This window comes from Coregonus lavaretus, assembly GCF_964263955.1.
Source record: "Coregonus lavaretus genome assembly, chromosome: 13".
NCBI classification, from domain to species: Eukaryota; Metazoa; Chordata; class Actinopteri; order Salmoniformes; family Salmonidae; genus Coregonus; species Coregonus lavaretus.
In genome coordinates, this window is record NC_140000.1 from 30,026,286 (window position 1) to 30,047,751 (window position 21,466).

The 21,466-nt window shown below is 42.3% G+C and overlaps 1 protein-coding gene across 1 annotated transcript in view; it reads left to right on the top strand.

The window, feature by feature from the left end:
- LOC311140566 (zinc finger protein 236-like) overlaps positions 1-18,946 on the top strand; it is a 77,301-nt gene extending 58,355 nt beyond the window's left edge. The window contains exons 23-32 of the mRNA XM_084175682.1: positions 3,348-3,493; positions 3,753-3,987; positions 6,083-6,286; positions 7,766-7,921; positions 8,754-8,920; positions 9,385-9,513; positions 10,268-10,462; positions 13,128-13,257; positions 14,707-14,880; positions 17,288-18,946. Of these exons, the coding sequence (XP_084031808.1) occupies positions 3,348-3,493; positions 3,753-3,987; positions 6,083-6,286; positions 7,766-7,921; positions 8,754-8,920; positions 9,385-9,513; positions 10,268-10,462; positions 13,128-13,257; positions 14,707-14,880; positions 17,288-17,430 (1,679 nt within the window). The 3' untranslated portion in view covers positions 17,431-18,946. The remainder of the gene's footprint in view (positions 1-3,347; positions 3,494-3,752; positions 3,988-6,082; positions 6,287-7,765; positions 7,922-8,753; positions 8,921-9,384; positions 9,514-10,267; positions 10,463-13,127; positions 13,258-14,706; positions 14,881-17,287) is intronic.
- The last annotated feature ends 2,520 nt before the right edge of the window (positions 18,947-21,466 follow it).

Here is a 21,466-nt window from a genome sequence, read left to right on the forward strand (position 1 = left end):
AAACATCATGCTTTGGGGCTGTTTTTCTGCAAAGGGACCAGGACGACTGATCCGTGTAAAGGAAAGAATGAATGGGGCCATGTATCGTGAGATTATGAGTGAAAACCTCCTTCCATCAGCAAGGGCATTGAAGATGAAACGTGGCTGGGTCTTTCAGCATGACAATGATCCCAAACACACCGCCCGGGCAACGAAGGAGTGGCTTCGTAAGACGCATTTCAAGGTCCTGGAGTGGCCTAGCCAGTCTCCAGATCTCAACCCCATAGAAAATCTTTGGAGGGAGTTGAAAGTCCGTGTTGCCCAGCGACAGCCCCAAAACATCACTGCTCTAGAGGAGATTTGCATGGAGGAATGGGCCAAAATACCAGCAACAGTGTGTGAAAACCTTGTGAAGACATACAGAAAACGTTTGACCTGTGTCATTGCCAACAAAGGGTATATAACAAAGTATTGAGAAACTTTTGTTATTGACCAAATACTTATTTTCCATCATAATTTGCAAATAAATTCATAAAAAATACTACAATGTGATGTTCTGGAATTTCTTTTCTAATTTTGTCTGTCATAGTTGACTTGTACCTATGATGAAAATTACAGGCCTCTCTCATCTTTTTAAGTGGGAGAACTTGCACAATTGGTGGCTGACTAAATACTTTTTTTCCCCACTGTAAATATTTTCTCCAAACGATTTGAGGGAGTGCCCACATGCGGCTATTCTGTGTTGAGTGGTTAACAAAGAAATAAGTACTCCTATATGCTTAATTTAGAGTTATTAATTTAACTTTAGTTGTTCTACAAACGTTGGGCTATATGTTTGGCTGCATGATGCGACTCTAATGATGATTTGAAAAAAGTCGCTTGAAAGGCATGAGCTCTGCTTTGTTTTTTGCGCAGGCTGTACACACTCCAATAGTCTCTCATTCACAATTTGACAAGCACTTGATAATGCCTAGAATTTCACGGCGACACCCCCTTTGTGGCCGTAATGCACCCTAAAAAAATCCATGCCTTTTGCGGCCCAGAGTGCTTCGTTGTGCCCTTCTCCCTGAGTGTGCTGCGCAATCCGAAGCGCCTCTCACTCACATGGCTCTCCGTGATGTGATCGGGTCTTTCTCACAGGCTATAAGTGAAGACAGACACATCGGGGATGCAACTGCGCGCGTCCTTATCCAATTTCGAGGTGCATATTGAAGATATTGGAAGAACTGTCCACATTTACTTTTCGGCAGTCAACAAGATGAGTAGGCCTAACGAACAGCAAAAGCACTAGTCTATGTCAGTCTACTATCCCCCATAGTACAAAAGTCGACCTATTCCATTCTGTGCGAGAAATAAATATTTCAAACATGTGGGATGGATAGAACCCAAATTAATAAAACCACTAGCTTCAAAAAAGCGTTTTTATGCAATGTGGCTGACGCAACAGATCAGAACGTTTAGCTTAAAATGTTCATAAACTATTAGGCTATTTCTTCACATTATAAGCGCAGCAATGCGCACATGGTAGTAGGCTATAAGCGCAAATGTTCCATTAGCGGAAAACACCATCATCAAAAGTGACCGCAAATGCAATTATGCATGTAATGCTTTATTATGGGCCCCGTGTAGCTCAGTTGGTAGAGCATGGCGCTTGCAACGCAAGGGTTGTGGGTTCAATTCCCACAGGGGGCCAGTATGAAAAGAAAAAAAAAGAATGTATGCACTCACTAACTGTAAGTCGCTCTAGATAAGAGTGTCTGCTAAATGACTAAAATGTAAAAATGTAAATTACAAAGGTGCATTTTTATGGTGAAAATGATCTTCCCCAAACTTGAAAGTCACGCGCTACTTATATATGCCAGTTAGGCTCTACACCCTTGTAAAGCGGATTAATGTGCTTAATTTTAAGAAGTTATTTAGTTGATACAAACTTTATTAAAACATATAGGCCTATTGGCTAGGCTACATGAGGTGTGCGACTATGATTTGAAAAAGTCGCAAAAAAATGGCTTTGTTTCTTATGCCTGGCATAATTCACAAGTGATAGGCTAATATTGTCACCCATCAGACTATTCTTGATTTCATCTTGTCTTTACATATACTAAATAATGTGTGAAATTTGTTTTGCTTTAGAATGAACCATTATCATGCACATATCGAAACAGTGGCAGCGGGAAATATAGTAGGCCTAGCCTATAGAAAGCTGATCCTCCTCTTTTTAAAGAGGTCATCACTCTGTTTTCTTACGCAATTGCATAGCCTATAGAAATGTTGCGCAACATGAGCTCATGGGCTCTCATTAAGTGTTTGATTAGATTTTCAATTAGATTTGCGTTGATGTCCGAGTGATTAGAGGGACAATAGAGTGCTGAGTACCAGGCAGTTAGCAAGTTTGGTACTCAGCAGCATCAGAGCTTGGAGAAGCCTAATTACCGTGACTAAACGGTCACGTGGAATTTGACTGCCTTCACGACTCGTGATGGTAATACGGTCACCGCAACAGCCCTACTTATATTTTTTCTATCCAATTCATTAAGACGTTCTAGGCTACAACTACAGTATGATGTATCTGTTAGTTAGGTCTACAGACTGGGACGGAATAAGGAGTCTGAAACAACATTTGTGGAGTTTTCCTTCTGAAAGCATCAACACTTTAGAGTTGAAATGTTTTGACTGAACTCTGGCTAACTTCATCTCTAATCTGTCATTTCTTCAAACTGACGGCGAGGAGGAAGCCATCCAAAAAAGCAGCCATGAAGGGAATTTCCCTCACAGCGCTGTTTGAGAATCAAGTAGCACTTCGAAATGGCTTCCACGCACAGTGCTCATTGCTGGCACACAACTCAGGGTGCTACTGGCAGCCTCGCTCTCTCTCCGCATGTAGCCCCCTAGTTCCCTAAAAGATCCCCCAGTGGATGATATGTCACTCTGAGCCCTTCTCCTATTGTCTCTCCAAGCAGACAGAAGGCACATTGAGCAAACACAGACAAATCTGAATTATTTTTCTATTTATGAGAATCTGCATAAAATTAAATATGTGAAGTTATTTCTCAAAGTCCCACACCTTATATTTTGGTTTATGGTGGGTTTAGAGTCTAGACAGTTGAACTGGGCTCATCATGCATTTATAAGTGACATTCTTCCAGAATAGATGGGTGTTTGTGATTCATTTAAATGATAGAAAATGGCTGTAAATATCACAGAGCGGGAGTCTGCTTTTCATAACAGCCCGTTTTGTGTTTTGTATAAACTTGATGACATTTTGTGCTTTAATGATGTTGTGAAACTTAAAATGCTAATCAAATTATCCAAGCTTGGGACAATAAAGGTCTTCTAATCTAATCGTGTGGTTTGTGATTGTATTGTAGCGGGTGGTGACCTGACAGTGTCTCTATCGGAGGGTCTGGCTACCCTGGAGGGCATCCACCTCCAGCTCACCTCTGCCAACCTAGTATGTCCCAACGTCCAGATCTCTGGCATCGACACCAGCAACATCAACAACATCACACTGCAGGTAATGAGTGGCTCCAGGGGGTGTGTGTGTGCGTGCGGCACTGTGTGTGTGTGTCCGTGCGTGTCACTGCCAGTGTCACCTACTTCTCGCCCTCTCTCTCCTTTGCTACCCCTCTCCTTCTCCCTTTGTTCCCTCTTTTTCATCATCTCTCATACTCTCCTCTGCTCCCCTATCACTCTCCCTCTCTCTCTTCCTCACTCTCTCTCTACCCCCACCCCTCTCCTGTGTTGACTCATTGGGATTCTCCCATCCCCTCCAGATTGACCCAGCCATCCTCCAGCAGACTCTCCAGCAGGGATGTCTCCTCTCCCATGCCCTGACAGGAGACGGAGGTCTGACCAGCCACCCTGGTGCCCACCTCATGGCCACGGGAGACCCCTCGGCGCCCGGCTCCAATGTGGTCCTGCACCCGCTCACCAGCCTGGCCCTGCAGCCCTCCGCCATCGGCCCCGGCCACGTCACCATGAGCAGCCTTGGCGAGCACGACAACACAGGTGCATGGTGGTCCCATCTTCTCCCCGGAACTTCGCATTTCTGTTCCTATACTAACATGATCACTCAGTAGAATTAAAGGCATAGTTCACTCGGAAAGTTCACTTGTATTATGTTTATTAGTCCGCTGTTACTACAATCCCAAAACATTGTGCATGTCCGCAGTCACGTTTTCAAGATGGAGCACTTTCTGTACCAAGCAAAAACTGTGATGATGCCTTTTGCATTAAATGTTTTTTAACCGTTCACGTTTCTCCTCAACTTACCTGTTTCTTTAACGGATGCATACATTTGCTTTGACAACACAGGTGCATGGTGCTCCCGTCTTCTCCCCCAATACCTCTCATATGCATTCCTATACTAACATTGACCACGTTTACATGCGCACAGTATTCCAGATAGTAGTATAATCCCGCAAATGTGCATGCTGTTTACATGCACATTTGATATCCCGCTCATGAGTATCCTTGTTACCGTAAATAAACAGAATATTCCTCATTTAAGTATATGGGTTAAATCGAATAGTAACTGAAATATGGACACTGACTTTGGCCTATAACCTTTCACATATAATATAATTTTAACTCCTGCAGAATTATGCATTTCTGGCAGTGAAATTATACAACAAATGTTAATTTTGTCTCGGGAACAGGAGTGGAGAAATATGATTTCTTCTTTCAGCATCTCTTGAGAAAATGCGACTGTGCGTGAAATGTGTTATATTTGACGCTGTTATGCAAGCAGACAGTATTTCAACCACATAAAATATGCACTCAAGACGAACAGAAGTCTTTTCAGAAACGTGTTTCGTAATTTTTGCAGCTTTTAATTTCCTTAAAACCGGTCAAACTGATGACATTTGGTCATTTTGCACAGGACTGTTTTGGAGTTAATGTGTTTTCTTCCCGGTCTCTAAATGAAACAGACAACTTTACAGGTGTTAACTAGATTACTAATGCATTCATTCTATCGACGTAAGAAAAAAATAATCTGGTGAGCACTACTTTATTTAGTCTTCTGGGGCAACAAGTTATGACAGAAGAGAAGCTGCGTGTATCAAACTTTAGTTGACAAAAGGCCTACCAAATGTTGGAAATGATAATATGGCCTACCAAATGTCGGAAATTATAAGCAGAAGAAACATTATAAAAATTATAGTAAATGAATTATAGTAGGCTAAATTATTATGGAATTATTATGGTGGATCGAACTGCGCAGGTAGTCTACTTTTTGAAGTGATCTGTTTGACAATCAGATGAAAACATCATCGCACAACACCCATGATATGCAAAACTCAGCCTGCGCAGACTGCAAAACAACATTAAACAGGATAAGATGTTTACATGCCACAGTAACCTGTCTTCGATCAGCATATCCCAGGCATCTTATCCGGGTTTCTCATAACCGGGATACAAGCTTTTTCGGATTATTGTAAACGGGATATGATGTTTATATGCATCAACTAAAAAACAAACTACTTGAGTATGCCGAATAATAACAGGATATTATTGTGCATGTAAATGTGGTCATTATCACACAGAATAATTCATGAAGATCTGGATTTTCCTCGCAGACACCGAATCCGTTTGCTTCCTTTTAGCCAAACACAAAATGGGTAGATGTTTCACTAAAGTATTTTTTAACAAATGAGCTCCTCTCTCTTCTTGTCTACTCATATCCTCTCCTCTCTTTTGGGCTCCACAGCTTTCTGTTGTTGATATGAGTGTATGTGATGTGTGGCCCCTCTCCTCTCTTTTGGGCTCCACGGCTTTCTGTTGTTGATATGAGTGTATGTGATGTGTGGCCCCACCGAGATGAAACTGTCACAATGAGTTTGTTCCACAGCCACGCTTTCACACCAGCTGGACCTACTTTGACAGCATAGGGTGTCAGCCTAAGCCAGGGGAAGGGAGGGAGGGATGGGGGGAGATGGGAGGGATGGGGGGAGATGGGAGGGATAAGGAGAGGAGGGATGAAATGGGGAGAGGATAGGAGAAAAAAAAGAGAGGAAGGAATGGAGTAAAGATAGGAGAGAAGAGAGTCAATTAGTTAATGATGACTTATGTAACTCCCGGTTCTTTCTCTTTCTCCCTTTAGGCTGTCATCAGGACCTGAGCCATGTGATGAGTGCTCCAGGCCTGGTGTCCAGTGGGGCTCATGGTGCTCAGGAGATCACCCTGACCATCAACAACTCCAGCCTCACCCAGGCTCTAGCTCAGGCCCAGGCCCAGGCCAATGCTGCTGCTGGGGCCAACACTGCTGCAGGCAACCACCCCCAGGAGATCACACTCACCATATCAGGTAGACACACACAAATGATCTGTCCTTATTCTCCATACTTCTCCCAAAGTGTACACTTGCACGCTCCCCATCATGGATTTAACAATGAAGGAAACTATCCAACTAATGCTTGCACCAATTCAATATGCTTTTAAAGATGCACTATGCATAAATTGGTCTACCATTTCCTGGTTGCTTAAAATTCTAATAGTTTACTTAATTTCAGTTTATGTGACAAAACAAGCACGTATAGTGTAGAGAATCATTGTACCATCTAAACCGCTGTGAAATATATTTTCCATAACCAAAAATATTGTATTTTCAGCAGTTTGAAGCTTGTGTATAAAACCGAAAGCAAAAGACTCAAAAACTAAATTTAAGAATGGGAAGCATAGAAAAAGTGCACATAGAACAGATCTACCGCTTCTTAGGCTTGCTTTCAATGAGAATGACAGATCAGTGTGGGACTCAGCCGCAAAAAAACACACACACACACACACACACACACACACACACACACACACACACACACAGCTACAGGAAAACATGCACACAAGCAGACCACAGGCACTCACTCGCTCATGCCCACATACACGTGGCAGCTAAATAAGCTGGCTCACAGGAGCACAATCATCAATTTTTCTGTTCATCTTAATTCAACAAACCAAGTACACAAAGTGATTGCCTGGATAAAAAGGTCAGAAAATCAAGAAATGTGTTTTCTACAGTTGGCGTGAACACGTCTTTTCATGAGTCTAGAATTGGTAGACTGTCCAGATGCATCGACAGCGCTTCAAGGATACTTAATCGTGAGATACACAAAATATGTATGAATAGTTCACGAAGAATTCTCCTCTCCTATTCTCCTAAATATGTCGTTGCGACACTCACATTCCAGAAAAATGTAAGTTAGGTGTTTGTGTGTGAATTGACATACACACACCAGCACACACACACTCACAGGCACAAGTTTGATTCATTCTGATGCATACACACTCGAGAACATCCTCATACATGGAGCCTTCAATACCCAAAACTTAATCCGAGATACCTATATACAGCTCAGAATCAGTTCCCCTCCACTCTGCCCGGAATTCAAATTTAAGTAGTCAAATTTAATTTAAAGTGCATCATCACAGAGGGGCAATTTCACAGTAGCCGAATGATACTGAAACTAAAACATGTTTTATGCCAAACAAAAACCAATGATTTCAAAGTTAAACATACAAGTCTATGCACAAGCATGACTTTAAAAAATTTCCCCAGAAAATTTTACAAAAACACATTTACTTGACGAACAGTGCAGATGCGAAGTTCTATAACAGAATGCTGGTTTGTGCTTTTTGTGCCGTCATTCTGTTACCAAACTTTGCATAAATGTAAACAAAACCAAAACAGAGAGATGAACACTGCAGACAGAAAGAGCAAGAAGGGGCCGGGGAAGATAATTTTATCACGTCACTGTGGGCTGGAGATAAAATGTATTTTCTCTCTCTGAAGGTCAAGACCTCCTCCAGCAGCACAGCACCCCTGGTGGCGGCGAGATGATTGGCGGGATCAGGCTGGCATCACCCCAGGGCGCCCACCAAACCACAGGTGCCACCCTTACCATTGGCAATGACCACCTCCTACCTCAGAGCAACGCGGGCATGACTGGTAAGGATTGGCAGCAGCACTGCTGTGTGTGTGCGCATGTGTGTATGATTGCATCTTACTCACCCATTGTGCAGCCCACTTGGATTACACAGTGAAGGGCCTGTGATGTAAAGTGTGTTGAGTGATTCCTTCAGCGGGAGAGATGGAGAGATGGGTCAATTAGCATGCTGATTACAGTACCTCACTGCTCATCACTTGTGGAGTTTAATCAACTTCTCGGAGCCATCGTCCTCACTCTCCTCTCAACTCAAGTGGACAACATTCTGTGACAAACAATGAATAGGCATTGAGAGGAGTTGGCCATTTTGCAAATGTATTCTTATTTAACAACAGTGAGTCATCTAATTGAGAGATATTATGAAAGAATGAGACGATAGTAAAGCTTTGGTTGGATGAATGAAGAATTGTGTCACATTGGGCACTAGGGGTTCTTGGCCATTCACATTTTCACACTGTGGAACACCGTTGCCAAGCTCTTTGTCACTCACTTCCTTGTAGTGGTGATTGTGGCCAAGCTGCTAGGCCTAATTTCCCTTGACACTCTCACATCACGATTTTAAAATGATGTCGCAGAGAAAAAGTAAATTATCTGATGACCTCTTGGAAAATATCTGTAAAATGTGCTTTTTTTTCACGTATTTGCTGTTCATGTGGCGTTCTCAGGCATCTGCCCAATCAACTCCCAGTCAATTTCCAATGGCTTGCTCTCCATGCGATTCTCATATCCCACAGTGCATCGTTCTGCCCATTGAAAATGCATTGCCAAAAAAATTGCTTATTAAAATCTTGCAAGTATTTCTGTCAAGTTAAATTCTCACCTACTTACTGTCAGTCACCAGCCTGCCACCTAGCACCTCCCTATCGCAGACGTCTGGCTCCCAGAGCCTGGTGATGTCGTCATCGAGCATGGCCAGCGACGGCACCGTGACTCTCACACTGGCAGACACACAGGGTATGCTGGACGCTCAACCTCAATTTACGCTCAACTTCAACGCACAGGTAACCACTCTGAAACACACACACAATCATGCACACACACACACACACACACACACACACAGGTAACCACTCTGAAAATACACACACGGGCGTGCTTACACTCACTCACTCACTCTCTCTCTCACACACACACACACACACACACACACACACACACACACACACACACACACACACACACACACACACACACACACACACACACACACACACAGCTATATCTTACTATACTTTTTGGGGACCAACAATTGATTCCCATTCAAAATCCTATTTCCCCTAACCTTAACCCTAATTCTAACCCTAAATCTAAACCTAACCCCTAAGCCTGAAATATACTTTTTACAAGTGAGGACCACTTTTCTGAATTTTAGTTGGTTTACTATTCTTGTGAGGACTTCTGGTACTCACAAGTATAGTAAAACGTGTACACACACACAGTAACAGTGAGTATATTCTCTCCATAGAGTCAGCAGTACCAAACTATGCTCAGTGACCAGGATCTCTCAGGACAACAGGCCGGCTCCACCCAGCAGGTCATACTGGTCAGTCACCACCCCCAGGCCACTGAGGGACAGCCCGACAATGTTTACAGGGTCAGTCAGTCACTGTGTGTGTGTGTGTGTGTGTGTGTGTGTGTGTGTGCGCGTGCGCGTGCGCGTGTACCTTTACGAGTGTTGTGTTGTTAGCAGGGCCCAGATTCACAAAACACTTCTTACCAAAAACGTAAGAACCTTCTTAAGAAAATCAATAAGAAGTTCATAAGATAGTTTGTAAGTGCAATTCCTCAACAATATCTTAAGATTTCATGATTTTCTTACAAACTTCTCAAATATCTTCTTACAAACTTCTTAAATATCTTCTTAAAATTATTGTAGCTAGCAATGGCAATCATGTTAGCATATTTCGTACTGAGATTACTGTTCTAAAACATGTTCTTGGGTTTCAAATAATTAATACTGAAACTTTCATATGAAGTTTGTGAGTGAATTAAACATGTTCAATTGCTTTCATTAGCTTATTTTCTCACCGCCCTGAGTTTAAGACAAGGGTTTAGCTATTTTGAAATTAAGAACATTTCCAATATTTTCAAGAATCTAATTTCTTCTTAACTTTTTGCTTAAGGAGAAACATAAGAAATAGCGCAAGAAAATTCCAAGAACCTTCTTGAGGAATAGCAACTTTGCTTAACTTTCTTCATAAGTCTATAGTTAAGGATAAAATGGCAGTTAAGAAGAAATGTATTCTTAAGAAGGTTTTGTGAATCTGGGCCCAGCTGTCTAAGAAGGACCGGGCGGTGGGTAGGATAGTGTGTGTAACGTGTGTGTGTGTGTGTTGTGTTGAAACTAGCTATCAGAGGAGGGTCAGGCAATGGGGAAGGAGGACCAGGGGGAGAACCAGAAGCAGAACCAGTGTTTCTACTGCGATCAGGTGTGTCAGAGCGCCAACACGCTGCGACGCCACTGCAGGCAGGCCCACGGAAAGGACCGCTGCCACGTCTGCAGAGAGTGTGGCAAGGCCTTCAAAAGAGCTACTCACTTAAAGGTAAGCATGGACAGACACACACACACACACTCACCCAAACACACACTGGAGACTGGACTATAGCATAGAACACTGTCAAGTTTGCAGTGTGTGTGGCAAAAAAAGCACAGTAGGTCTGGGCAGACACACACACACACACACACACACACACACACACACACACACACACACACACACACACACACACACACACACTACAGCACATTTATATGTTGTATGTATTCCTTCCATTCCCTGATAGTAGTTGCCCTGTCTTGCCCTCAGAGCAGAGTTGGAGTCTCCTTTGGGAGGAGAGGTGTGTGGAGGCTAAACTCTGGATAATTGTTTCCTGTGGGGCCAGCACTGCAGAGTAGCCCCTCTGGTGCCTGAATACTCTTGAGTGTATTCTGAGTGTATTCCAGGCGGTGGGACGGGGTTAGGAGTGGGTTACAGGAGTCAAATAGCGGAGAGTTTCTCAGCATTCAGGGGAGTTTAAACACAGTTGCCTTCAAGGACCTGAGCACAATGACTTTCTTCTGCTGCTTCAGTTTCTGACGGGGTCTCGTAAGAACGATAAATTAACTGTCACTCTTCCCTCTCTCTGTGTCCCAAACACCTATTGCCTCCTGACAGGGTAATAATAGCCCCGGGAGGAGAGAGAGGTAAAAGTTAACAGCTGAAGTCCAATCTCAGATAGTTTTTAGGCCAAGGGTAATTTTCTCGAGTGCAAACTTTTTCTCCTCTGACAACGCTGTCGTACTCTACATATGAGGATACGGCTGCCCAAGGAGAAGAGGCTCTCCATTTAATAACTCCACTCCAGCACGTAAACAGTGGGAAGCTCACAGCACTGAGGAGAGAAGAGGGGCACAGGACTGGAGGAGCTTGACCTAATTTCTAGGTCTATATGCAGAGGCAAGGCACCTTTCTAGGTCTATATGCAGAGCCATGCTGTTCTTCAACTCCTATACGTCCTCCTCTGTCCTTGTCTGTGTGTGTGTGTGTGAGCGTATGACCATCTTTACCTGATATGACATGTGTGATCCCCTGATGGTGTGTCTGTGTCCATGTGTATGAACAAGAGAGAGAGAGCATATTGGATGTGTGTTTGCTTGTGCGTCATTCAGAGAGCGTTCGTGTGTGTTAAGATACTTGTATATCTTCTCTGGCTCAGTGACGCCCCCCTCATTCCTAGTCCTCGTATGCCCTGCTCCCAAAAGCTATCCGTATCTCATTTACGGAATTAAACGCACCGTTGGATAGGGGGAGCACGGCTGGAACCACATCAAAGCCTGTTCCGTACCAATCGGCAGCCCCATGTAACCCCAGAGTCTTTCCTCCTGTCGCGAAAGAGCCCTCTCACCACGCATTACCTAATCTAAAGCCTTGGCTTTGGTAAGCCAGGGCTCTGTTCAGTAGGTATGAAACAGGAGAGAATGTTTTGAAACGGAGCAGGTAGTGCACTGAACGTGACCCAGTTTTGTTATCTCTTTCCCGGTGCTCCTTATTAGGGGAAAACTATTGTTAAATGTGGACCTTGACTCAGCAGTATTGGAGAAGGTTTTATCTCTAGTGGAAAGATACACTTAACATAAATGGTAGTAGCATCTGCCGACAGACTGGGATGTGACAACAAACAAGGAACTTTGTTCCGGTATGCAGATTTTTCATCACTGATAGTTTTGGACAAATCACGATTTCGCAGCTGCTCGCATCTTTCGGAAGGGGAGGGGACATTTGGCCCATAGACTTCCCTGAAACTGGCTGAGTTTCCGTTTAGAGGGGTGGATACTTCGTTAGTACATTAAGCTTATCAAGCATCTGATGCAATTACGCAAAATATTTTAGTTCTGGGTGTCTGAGATTAGAGAATGTTTAATTCATGTTTTGTTTTATTTCTCCACTTTACAAACTGTTGCTGGGTTCATTAACTTCATGATATAATTTAGCGATGGAGAGAGACAAAGAGCAACCCTTTCAGCAATAGTTAAGAGGGAAATACCAGTACTTTTAGCAATAATGTTTAGGAGTAGAGTAGCTTTTATTTAAAGGTCAAGGCCCAAACGTCACCCTTGACAACATTTAGTTTGGCCCGCCAGACCAAAAGTTTAAGCTCATATTCACACATGCACATTCACACGCGCAGACACACACTCACACACGTACAGAGTGTGAGGTAGTTGTGGAAATGTTTTGTTTGTCTGAGTAGTTGGTTTGCTTGCCCAGACTTTTCTATGACTCTGGGAACATGCAGAGGATGTTCTTAGCATGGTGCTGCAACTTTTATAAACTTTTTCAGTTACTGATTTGTTTTTTCTTGATCTTAAAAGCAATCAGGGGGCTACTAGCCTTCTTGTTTCTTTGTTCATGACTAGACAGGAGTTTTCTTGATACTTCTTCATTAGACTTTGGAATTTCTTGAGGATTCGTTATTAGACTGGAGTTTCTTGATGGGGGTAGTCATTAGACTTAAGGCTTTATTTATGTTTTTTCAGTAGACTTTGTTTTTTTTGGATGGTTCATCATTAGAATCTGGGGTTTTCCAGATTGTTCTTTCTGGTTTGAAGAGTATGGCTGCCATTTCTCGTGAAAATTGCAGTTTATTTTTACGTATTTGCTCTTTTTCAAGTTTTCTTCTGAAATATTTGTTAAGTGTCCCCGGACCTCTGACCTCTTTCTCCTACAGGAGCACGAGCGTGTCCACCAGCGAGGACCCTCACTGGGCTCCCAAAGGCCCAAGTTATTCAAATGCTCCTCCTGTGACAAAGCTTTCGCCAAGCCCAGCCAACTAGAGAGACATAACCGCACACACACAGGTAATCCCACACATGCACGCACAGCGTTCACTCGAATAAATCTCTGACTAGTATTCTATTTAGAACTATTGTACACCCCAGCCTTGAGTATCAGATCTCATTGAGCACAAAGAAGGAGCGAAAGTAAAAATGTACCATGTGAAGGAAGTTGCCATCCGAGTCCTCGACCAGAGTGACCTTCCATCAGGCATTTGGGACACTTCAAAGACCTCAGGAAAATGATTTCATGTATATGCCTCAATGTCAAAATGACCAAATTAACTTTTTCAGAGCAAAGCAACCATGTTCTCTCCTAAGGTGAATTTAACACAACCCCGACACGACAAAGTAGGATGTGCATTTGCTTCTTTAGAATTGGGACATTTTGTTCTGTAGAGGTAAGTACAAAGGTGAAGTGCGACTTGAATGTTTTGACTCATGTTGGTGCCTACTCTTATGGCCACCCACTCAATGGCTGTGTCAGTGGCAGGCCGGGGTGAGATTACTGTAATGTTGTGTGTTGAAGAGCCCACTGGGGCAGCTGAACCGGTAGTCTTACCTTTTATTGTCCCCAGCAGGAGAGGCTGTAAGGGCGCTTGTACACACGACATGTTATGACGTAGCCTAGCTTGCTAGCGTTACATCAGCAAGCGAAAAGCATCACAATCACAACCGTTGCTCTTAGTGCTTCTTTACGCTAACGGGGGGCCTTTCCGTACTGGAAATTGGTTTTACTCTCCATCTCCACATCAGAAGAGAGGCAGCATTTTCTCCTCACTCTGAGAGCTATTTTAAGTGGGGAGCCATTGTCTTCACCAAATTGTGTGGCTGTTTTCTCACAGTGCAGTTTTCATGGTTTAGATTGAGGCAGAGGTACTTACATAATGTCCATGGACTAACTTACAGACATAACAGGTCTCCTCAATTTCAGTCAAATATGTCAGAATGTATTTTTTACTGTAATGGTACCAATTATGGCAGGTCATTATGTTCCAAGATTATTCTAAAGGCCTTACGTACACTATCCTTTCTAAATGGGAATCTGGTGGGGAGGCATCTCCTCGCAACGCTATTCTTCTGAATTGGCATAATAGACTACGAGTTATATTGGTAAATCTGATTTACACTTTGCCGGCATTTCACACCTTTCAGCAGATAATGTTAACTGACAATGCCTTACATTTTTTATAAAAATGTTATTAAATTGGATGTAAAGTGCTATTGCTTGCAGGAATATACTGCAACGCATCAATTACTGTAAGCGCATTTACTTTTTAGAAGTACTTCTATTCCATATTTCAAACTTATTTTAGTGCGAGACAACTTTTTATTGCCTTCACCGCACACTCAAGATTGAATTCGAATGTGTGTTTTGTATTCATCCGGCGAATTGCACCGCCACTTGCAAGCAAGCAAGTAACCTTTGTACTCATTAAAGTCTTGAGAATGTGTCTATCTGTGTTTGTGCAGGTGAGCGTCCCTTTAAGTGTTCCCAGTGTGACAAGGCCTTCAACCAAAAGAGTGCCCTGCAGGTACACACGGTCAAACACACAGGGGAGAAGCCCTACAAGTGTGAGATCTGCAGCATCAACTTCACACAGAAGAGCAACATGAAGCTGCATATGAAGAGGTCGCACGGCTACGGTGAGTCACGAACACACACACTCAAACACGTGCAATACTTTTTTTCCACTCACACTCAAGACTGTCTAAAGCCGAGCACATCTCAAGTGTTTGTGCACGTGTGTGGTTGAGTTGAGATGAAAGGTGACCTTGTGCGCATTCGCAGCCAGAACCTTACTTGTCAGTCTCCGATACCGTAAAAAGCAGGCTGTCATTCTAAATTCTGAGCATCCCTACATGCTCTCTCTCTTTACATCTTTACATTGAATACGATTCCTGGATGTGTCAAGGCAGTGATTAACTAACTGATAGGTGTGTGTGTGTTCGTAAGCACGGGCGACTGTGTGTGTATGCGTGCATGTATTTGGAGTGTCAGAGTGTGTGTGTGGGGGTGAGTGCGAGCATCAGTCCTTGCCCACTTATAGGGGAAGGTTAGCTAATTTTCTTAAAGTCGATTTCTAACGTTCACCTGCAGACGTGTTTGGATGATTCACAATAGCTAATTTATTGAGAGAGTCTGAGAGATGGACAGTAAAATTGAGTGAGTTCATTCAATAGATAGAATGGGCTTAATAATGGAACCTTGCTGTGACACACTCTCGCATTATTGCCTGTTTGGTTCTGTATACCTCCATTTAAACATTTGATGGTTAGTACAAAGGAAATGTCCTCTGCTGAACTGACTCAAGGCTAACTCTCTCATGTCTATTGATGGATCCCAGACACAAAGGCTCTGTCTCGACTGCTTAAAACATCTGTCCTCACCACCTCCTCTTCATCTGCACTGATTGGAAAAACAAAATGGATGAAGGCAACTCATCCTCCTCAGGCTGACTCATCATCACCTTGTCAATTCTTCCAGATCAATGCATCGAAGGAGAGGAGAAGTGGAGAGGATTTTTTTAGATAATTGAAAAAGAGCTCTGGTTTAATTTCACCTGTCACTCACCCCTTCCTCTAACTTACCTCACAGGTGATAAATGCATTGTGTGTTGCACTGTACTTTTTCATTCTTAAACTCTGAAACTTAACCTAAAGACTTCCCTTGACACTCTCTCCATTCTAAAAGGAACGTTCATGAGTAACTTTGTCCCTCTCACTCTGTCCTCTCTCTTTCTCCCTCTCTCTCTCACTCTTTCACTCTCTCCTCTCTCTCTATGTCTTTGTCTCCCTCTGTCAATCTCTCTGTCCCTCTGTCTCTCTCTGTCTCTCTCTCTCTTTCTCTCAATTCAATTCAATTTAAGGGCTTTATTGGCATGGGAAACATATGTTAACAGTGACAAAGCAAGTCAAGTAGATAATAAACAAAAGTAAACATAACACTCACAAAAGTTCCAAAAGAATAAAGAAATGTATGTGCAAATAACCATCTCTCTCTCTCTCTCTCTCTCTCTCTCTCTCTCTCTCTCTCTCTCTCTCTCTCTCTCGATTCAATTCAATTCAATTCAATTCAATTTGCTTTATTGGCATGACGTAACAATGTACATATTGCCAAAGCTTACTTTGGATATTCACACTATTAACATAATTAAAATAATAATAATCAATACTGTCAATGGGACAACAGTAACAACAATAACCAAGGGTCAAAATAACCATTGAACAATAACAATATAGAGGACATGTGCAGGTTGGTTGGTCTGTCAGACACTGTCCCTCATCTTATGGCAGGTAGAAATGTAGTGCGCTGACAACCCACAGCTCTCTGCGTCCTCCCCCAACAGGACGGGTAGTCTATTCTCATCAGAGAGGTCTTTGAAACCTTGAAAAATTGTTTCAAATTTGGGGAAATGACACATTCTAATTGTTTTATATTTTTGACATTTTGTCAGGAAATGCAGCTCTATCTCAGGTTCTGCTGCGGTGCAGTGGTTGCACAGCCTTTCCTCTACAGGGAGCCATGTTTTCCTGTGTCTACCCTTCTCAATGGCAAGGCCGTGCTCACTGAGCCTGTACTTTGTCAAGGTTTTTCTAAGGTTTTGATCAGTAACCATGGTCAAATAGTTAGCCACGGTGTACTGTCGATCTAGGGCCAGGTAGCACTGCATTTTACTTTGTGCTTGTGTTTCCCAATAAGCAATGTAGTTTTGTTTTGACTGTGTTGTAATTTGGTTTATTCTGATTGATTGGATGTTCTGGTCCTGAGGCTTCAGTGTGTTAGTAGAACAGGTTTGTGAACTCAGCCCCAGGACCAGCTGGATGAGGGGACTCTTTTCTTTGCTCAGCTCTTGGCATTGCAGGTCTTGGTAATGATAAGAGAGGGGGTCACTGTATTTAGATGTTTCCAAAACTGAATTGCTCTTTTTTGATTTTTTATTATTAGTGGATATTGGCCTAATTCTGCCCTGCATGCATTGTTTATAGTTTTCCTCTGGACATGTCTCTCTCTCTCTCTGTCTATCTATGTCTCTCTTTCTCTTGGACACAGGTCCCGATCGGACCCAGGTGGTGACGTTGGAGCAGGGGGCAGAGACGGAGGTGGATGTCACACCAGAGCTGAACGACATGGAAGAGGTTGTACAGGAGTCTTCTGGAGACTGGCAGTGTGGCATTCCCAACGTCTTCCCTTAGCTCCCAACTCAGAATTGAATTGACCATCCCGGTTCATCCCAGCATAAACTCTTTACTAGGAGTCTGATGATACAAAGTACTGATTTTACCACTAAGTAGGTGTGGAAAAACATTCCACTCTGATCAACCCCCTCCTTTTCTCATGCCCCCAAAGCTTTTTAATTGAGTTGGACAGTTCTGCACTTTTTCTAAAGCATGTCCAAGGTAATGTTGCCATTCAAATACTGAAAACAGAAAGCGTGTGTGGCCGTATCTACACGCATTGGGTCTTAGCAGCAGCTGTTTCTGCCTGTTTCTCTTGTCCTCAGATAAGCATTAAAGGGGCAATCTGTGATTGCTACATCCATTTTTTTTATTTTTAAATTCATGATATATACCCAGTGATTCTTGAAGAGTATAACTTAAAAATGCCTCATGAGCTTAGTTCAGTTTGTTCCTTTTTGTTTGTAAAAAAGTGCAATTGTAAACAAACATTGTATGCCTCAACATGGTTAAAACTATCATTTTGATATCATGGTTTGCATCTATAGCTCTGTCTTATGAATTTGAGAGTGGTTACATTTCTCCAGCCCCATCCCTCAGCTATTTACCAAATCAGTGGCGGGGTGCCCCCTTTTATTATTGTTTGAACTGCAGATTGTCCCTTTAAAGGCAGTGAACTGGTCCTTCCATTGACTAAATTGCTGTTATCTGGTTTCAGCCTGCGCTCTGATTCTCATTAGTATCAATCCATTATGAGATGTTTTAGTCAATAAGCCGTTTAGTAATCAGACGCTGACCTCACAGTACAGTTCACCAGTCGGGGCTGTAGCTAGCTGAGGTAGGCTACTGGCGGTTGGTTCCTAGACTGTTGTTTACTCTGTTTGCCAATAAGAGGAGCAAACACTATAGATCTGCATGGCTGCACTGTCAGTCCTGTGGTACTGGTTCATGTCTCCCTGTAGAGTAGTATAACCACTCACAAGCCCCAACCAGAAACAGCACCTAGCTCCTACCCCACTAGGCACCCCTGATAAATCAATCAATTAAATGCATTTTTAAAGCCTTTTTTACATCAGCAGTAGTCTGTCACGAACTGCTTTATATGACCTAATACGGACTGGAGCCTAGCAACCAGAAGGAACTTTGGGGTAGGTATAAGCGATAGTGTAGGAACTCCACCTTGCCCTCTGAAAGGCTAGATGAAGTATTTGCCTTATTGCTTATTCCTATCCAATCATTTCCGATCTACACAAGTGTTTAACGGGCAGGGTTTAGGGGTTGTTTCTAGACGGGGTACTCTATCACTCCCGTGCTCCCTCAGGGCAGCTCCACAAACTGCAATCAGGCCACTATTAACTGTTTGACAGCTGAGCTGTGCTTTAACAGGCACACACACATTAGTGCTTTATGTGCAGTTTACCAGAAAAAAAAAACATTTCTTTTTAAAATCACATATTTTTGCATATTTATGCTATACCTTTTGTAAAAGGCAAGCTAAAAAGTGACATGTGTTTTGTTCTTGATGATTTTGTTATTTTTTTTAAAAGAAGAAAAAAAAAGTTGAAGGTAGCCTTGAATGGTGAGACTATAAAGTGCTAAGGGTCGTATGGATCAGACCTGGGTTCAAATACGCTACTATTTGAAATCGTTCAAATACTTTTAGCATTTGATTTAGTCTGCCTGGAGTGCCAGATGGGCGGGTTTGCAGAATGCAATCTTGCGACGGACTACTCTATAGTGCCAGGAAAGCTCGATCAAGCCCAGATAAAGTATAATGATTTCGAATAGTATTTTAACCTAGGTCTGGTGTGGATCCCTCTCTTCTGAAATGTTATGCCTGTAATTTTGGCAATGATGATGACCTGTGATACCACTGTTATTGGCTGCTGTATGAGGGCTTCAGAGGTTGACTCTCCACATTCACAATGTGTTGCATGAAATTGTAATTTAGTTGTAAGCTTATGCACAGCCATTTTGTAATCTGATATTTTATTTTGCAATGTAAATAGTGTATGATAGATTGCATATATTTTTGGATTCCTTTTCAAATGGGTTGTGAACGAGAGTTCCTTTTTTGTCAATTGCTGAACCGTTTACAGAATATAAGCTGTTAAAAGTGTTTTTGTTTTTTTGGCAGGAATGTATTTTGTAATGTTGAAAACTATTTAATTAATAAAACCAGTCATTTTTTACAGATTTAATGTGTGCCAATTGTTTTAGAAATAATTTGTGTGAAGTTGATTGCATTTCATCTATGTTTGATTTTATGTGATAAGTAAAGTTCTCAGTATGTCTCTGCATCATGAAAAACCTTGTATCTAGAAAAGGCAAGTGTTTAGCAATTGAAAAATCCATTGCCACATATAGGGACAAAAATGGGTTTTGACTATCTTTCATTAGTCCCAGAGTTATTAAACTTTCACAGCATATGGAAAAGCATGGCTACTTTCAACTTCTATAAAAACAAATGTCTCTTCCGCCACATTGAGGCATTAAGTTCCTCTCCTTGATTATGCAATTATTGAGCAAACACAATTACTCTTCGAACCAGGAGTGAGAAGCAACTCTGTCATGAGTGTTTCATTTTTTACATTTTACATTTTAGTCATTTAGCAGACGCTCTTATCCAGAGCGACTTACAGTTAGTGAGTGCATACATTTTCATACGACATAATGACCTGACCTAAACAAAGATGGATACCGCAGCGGAGTTGAATGTTTCATCACTTCTTGTACCCTACACCTGCAAGTTACTGCATGTGTGTACACTACTTTTAAACTTCTATCAAACAACACAACCAGAGACCCATAACCGTTTTATGATTTTTAATTCCTTTATTTATTTTTTCAAGTTATTAAGTAGCTGGTCGTACATCTTTTTAATTCAGATACAACAATGAGGGTCTCAAGAGTTTCATTTACATTCATTCACAGGACCCATACAAAAACGCGCACACACACATTAAGACGTGGGTGAGGGGCGACGGGGGCAGGCAGAGTATGCTACAGATTACACACGTTTGTTTTTAAACAAATGGAGGAAAGACACTTTGGTGTGGGGGTATTGGACAGTACAGTGGCAGTAATAAGCAGTTTATGCAACTCCTCGTCCGTCCCTTGGTCAACGAACTCCACGTCCTCTATCCATCTTCATCTTTTTTTAATAACATTTATGCTTTTACACAGTTAAATAACGAGCACCTTTATGACAGTGTTGGTCTTTTAATATCCACATAGAGTAAACACAGCACATTGTTTTTGGCAGTCAGAAATGGCATTGCTTCAGCTAGCTGTTTTGTATTCATATTTTGTGCAGTGCTTCAATAGATATATAAAGCAAGAGACACTTAAGACAGAGAAGACTACAGAATCTAGACTACACTAATGGGGAAAGGGTCTGAATCTGTCATCCCGTTGGAAATGCCATGCTTGTAGCAGGTCCAGCGTGAGCTTGGTTTCAGAGCAGTCAGTGTCTGCTTTTCAAGGGTCAAAACAGTGCACTTCAGAAGAATCTCTGTTATATCTGGATGGGAAAACTCCCAATACCATACACATTAGTGTCTTAATCAATCTACATGTACTGGAAAACAATATTAGAAATGATAACATTATCCATTGATTTCTACAATTCAGTGGATACTACAGACAGAGACTTTTTAGTAGGTTAACAACTTTCAGTAGCTCGATGTCATTTTACCACCGAATGTCACAGGCAGCCATAGACCCTAATGTAAAAACATGGAAGGACAGCAACACTTAAGACAGGACACTTACACTGATGATACAGGAGGGTAGACATACAAACACATGACCAACTGGCCATCACAACAACACATGCAAGCTGAGTAAGACAATGCTTTGCTATGAATTCATATCAGGATGTACAGAAATGGGAGAGTGGGTGTGGTTTGGGGGAAACGACAAAGACAAGAATGACAAGACACTTAATCACTCGTTTCTGAACCAGAACCAGACCTGCTCACACTTTCACAACCACAAGCGGTCAGGGCCAGGTCTGTTGGACCTAAGCTACTTCAGCCAGGTCTGGTCCAGT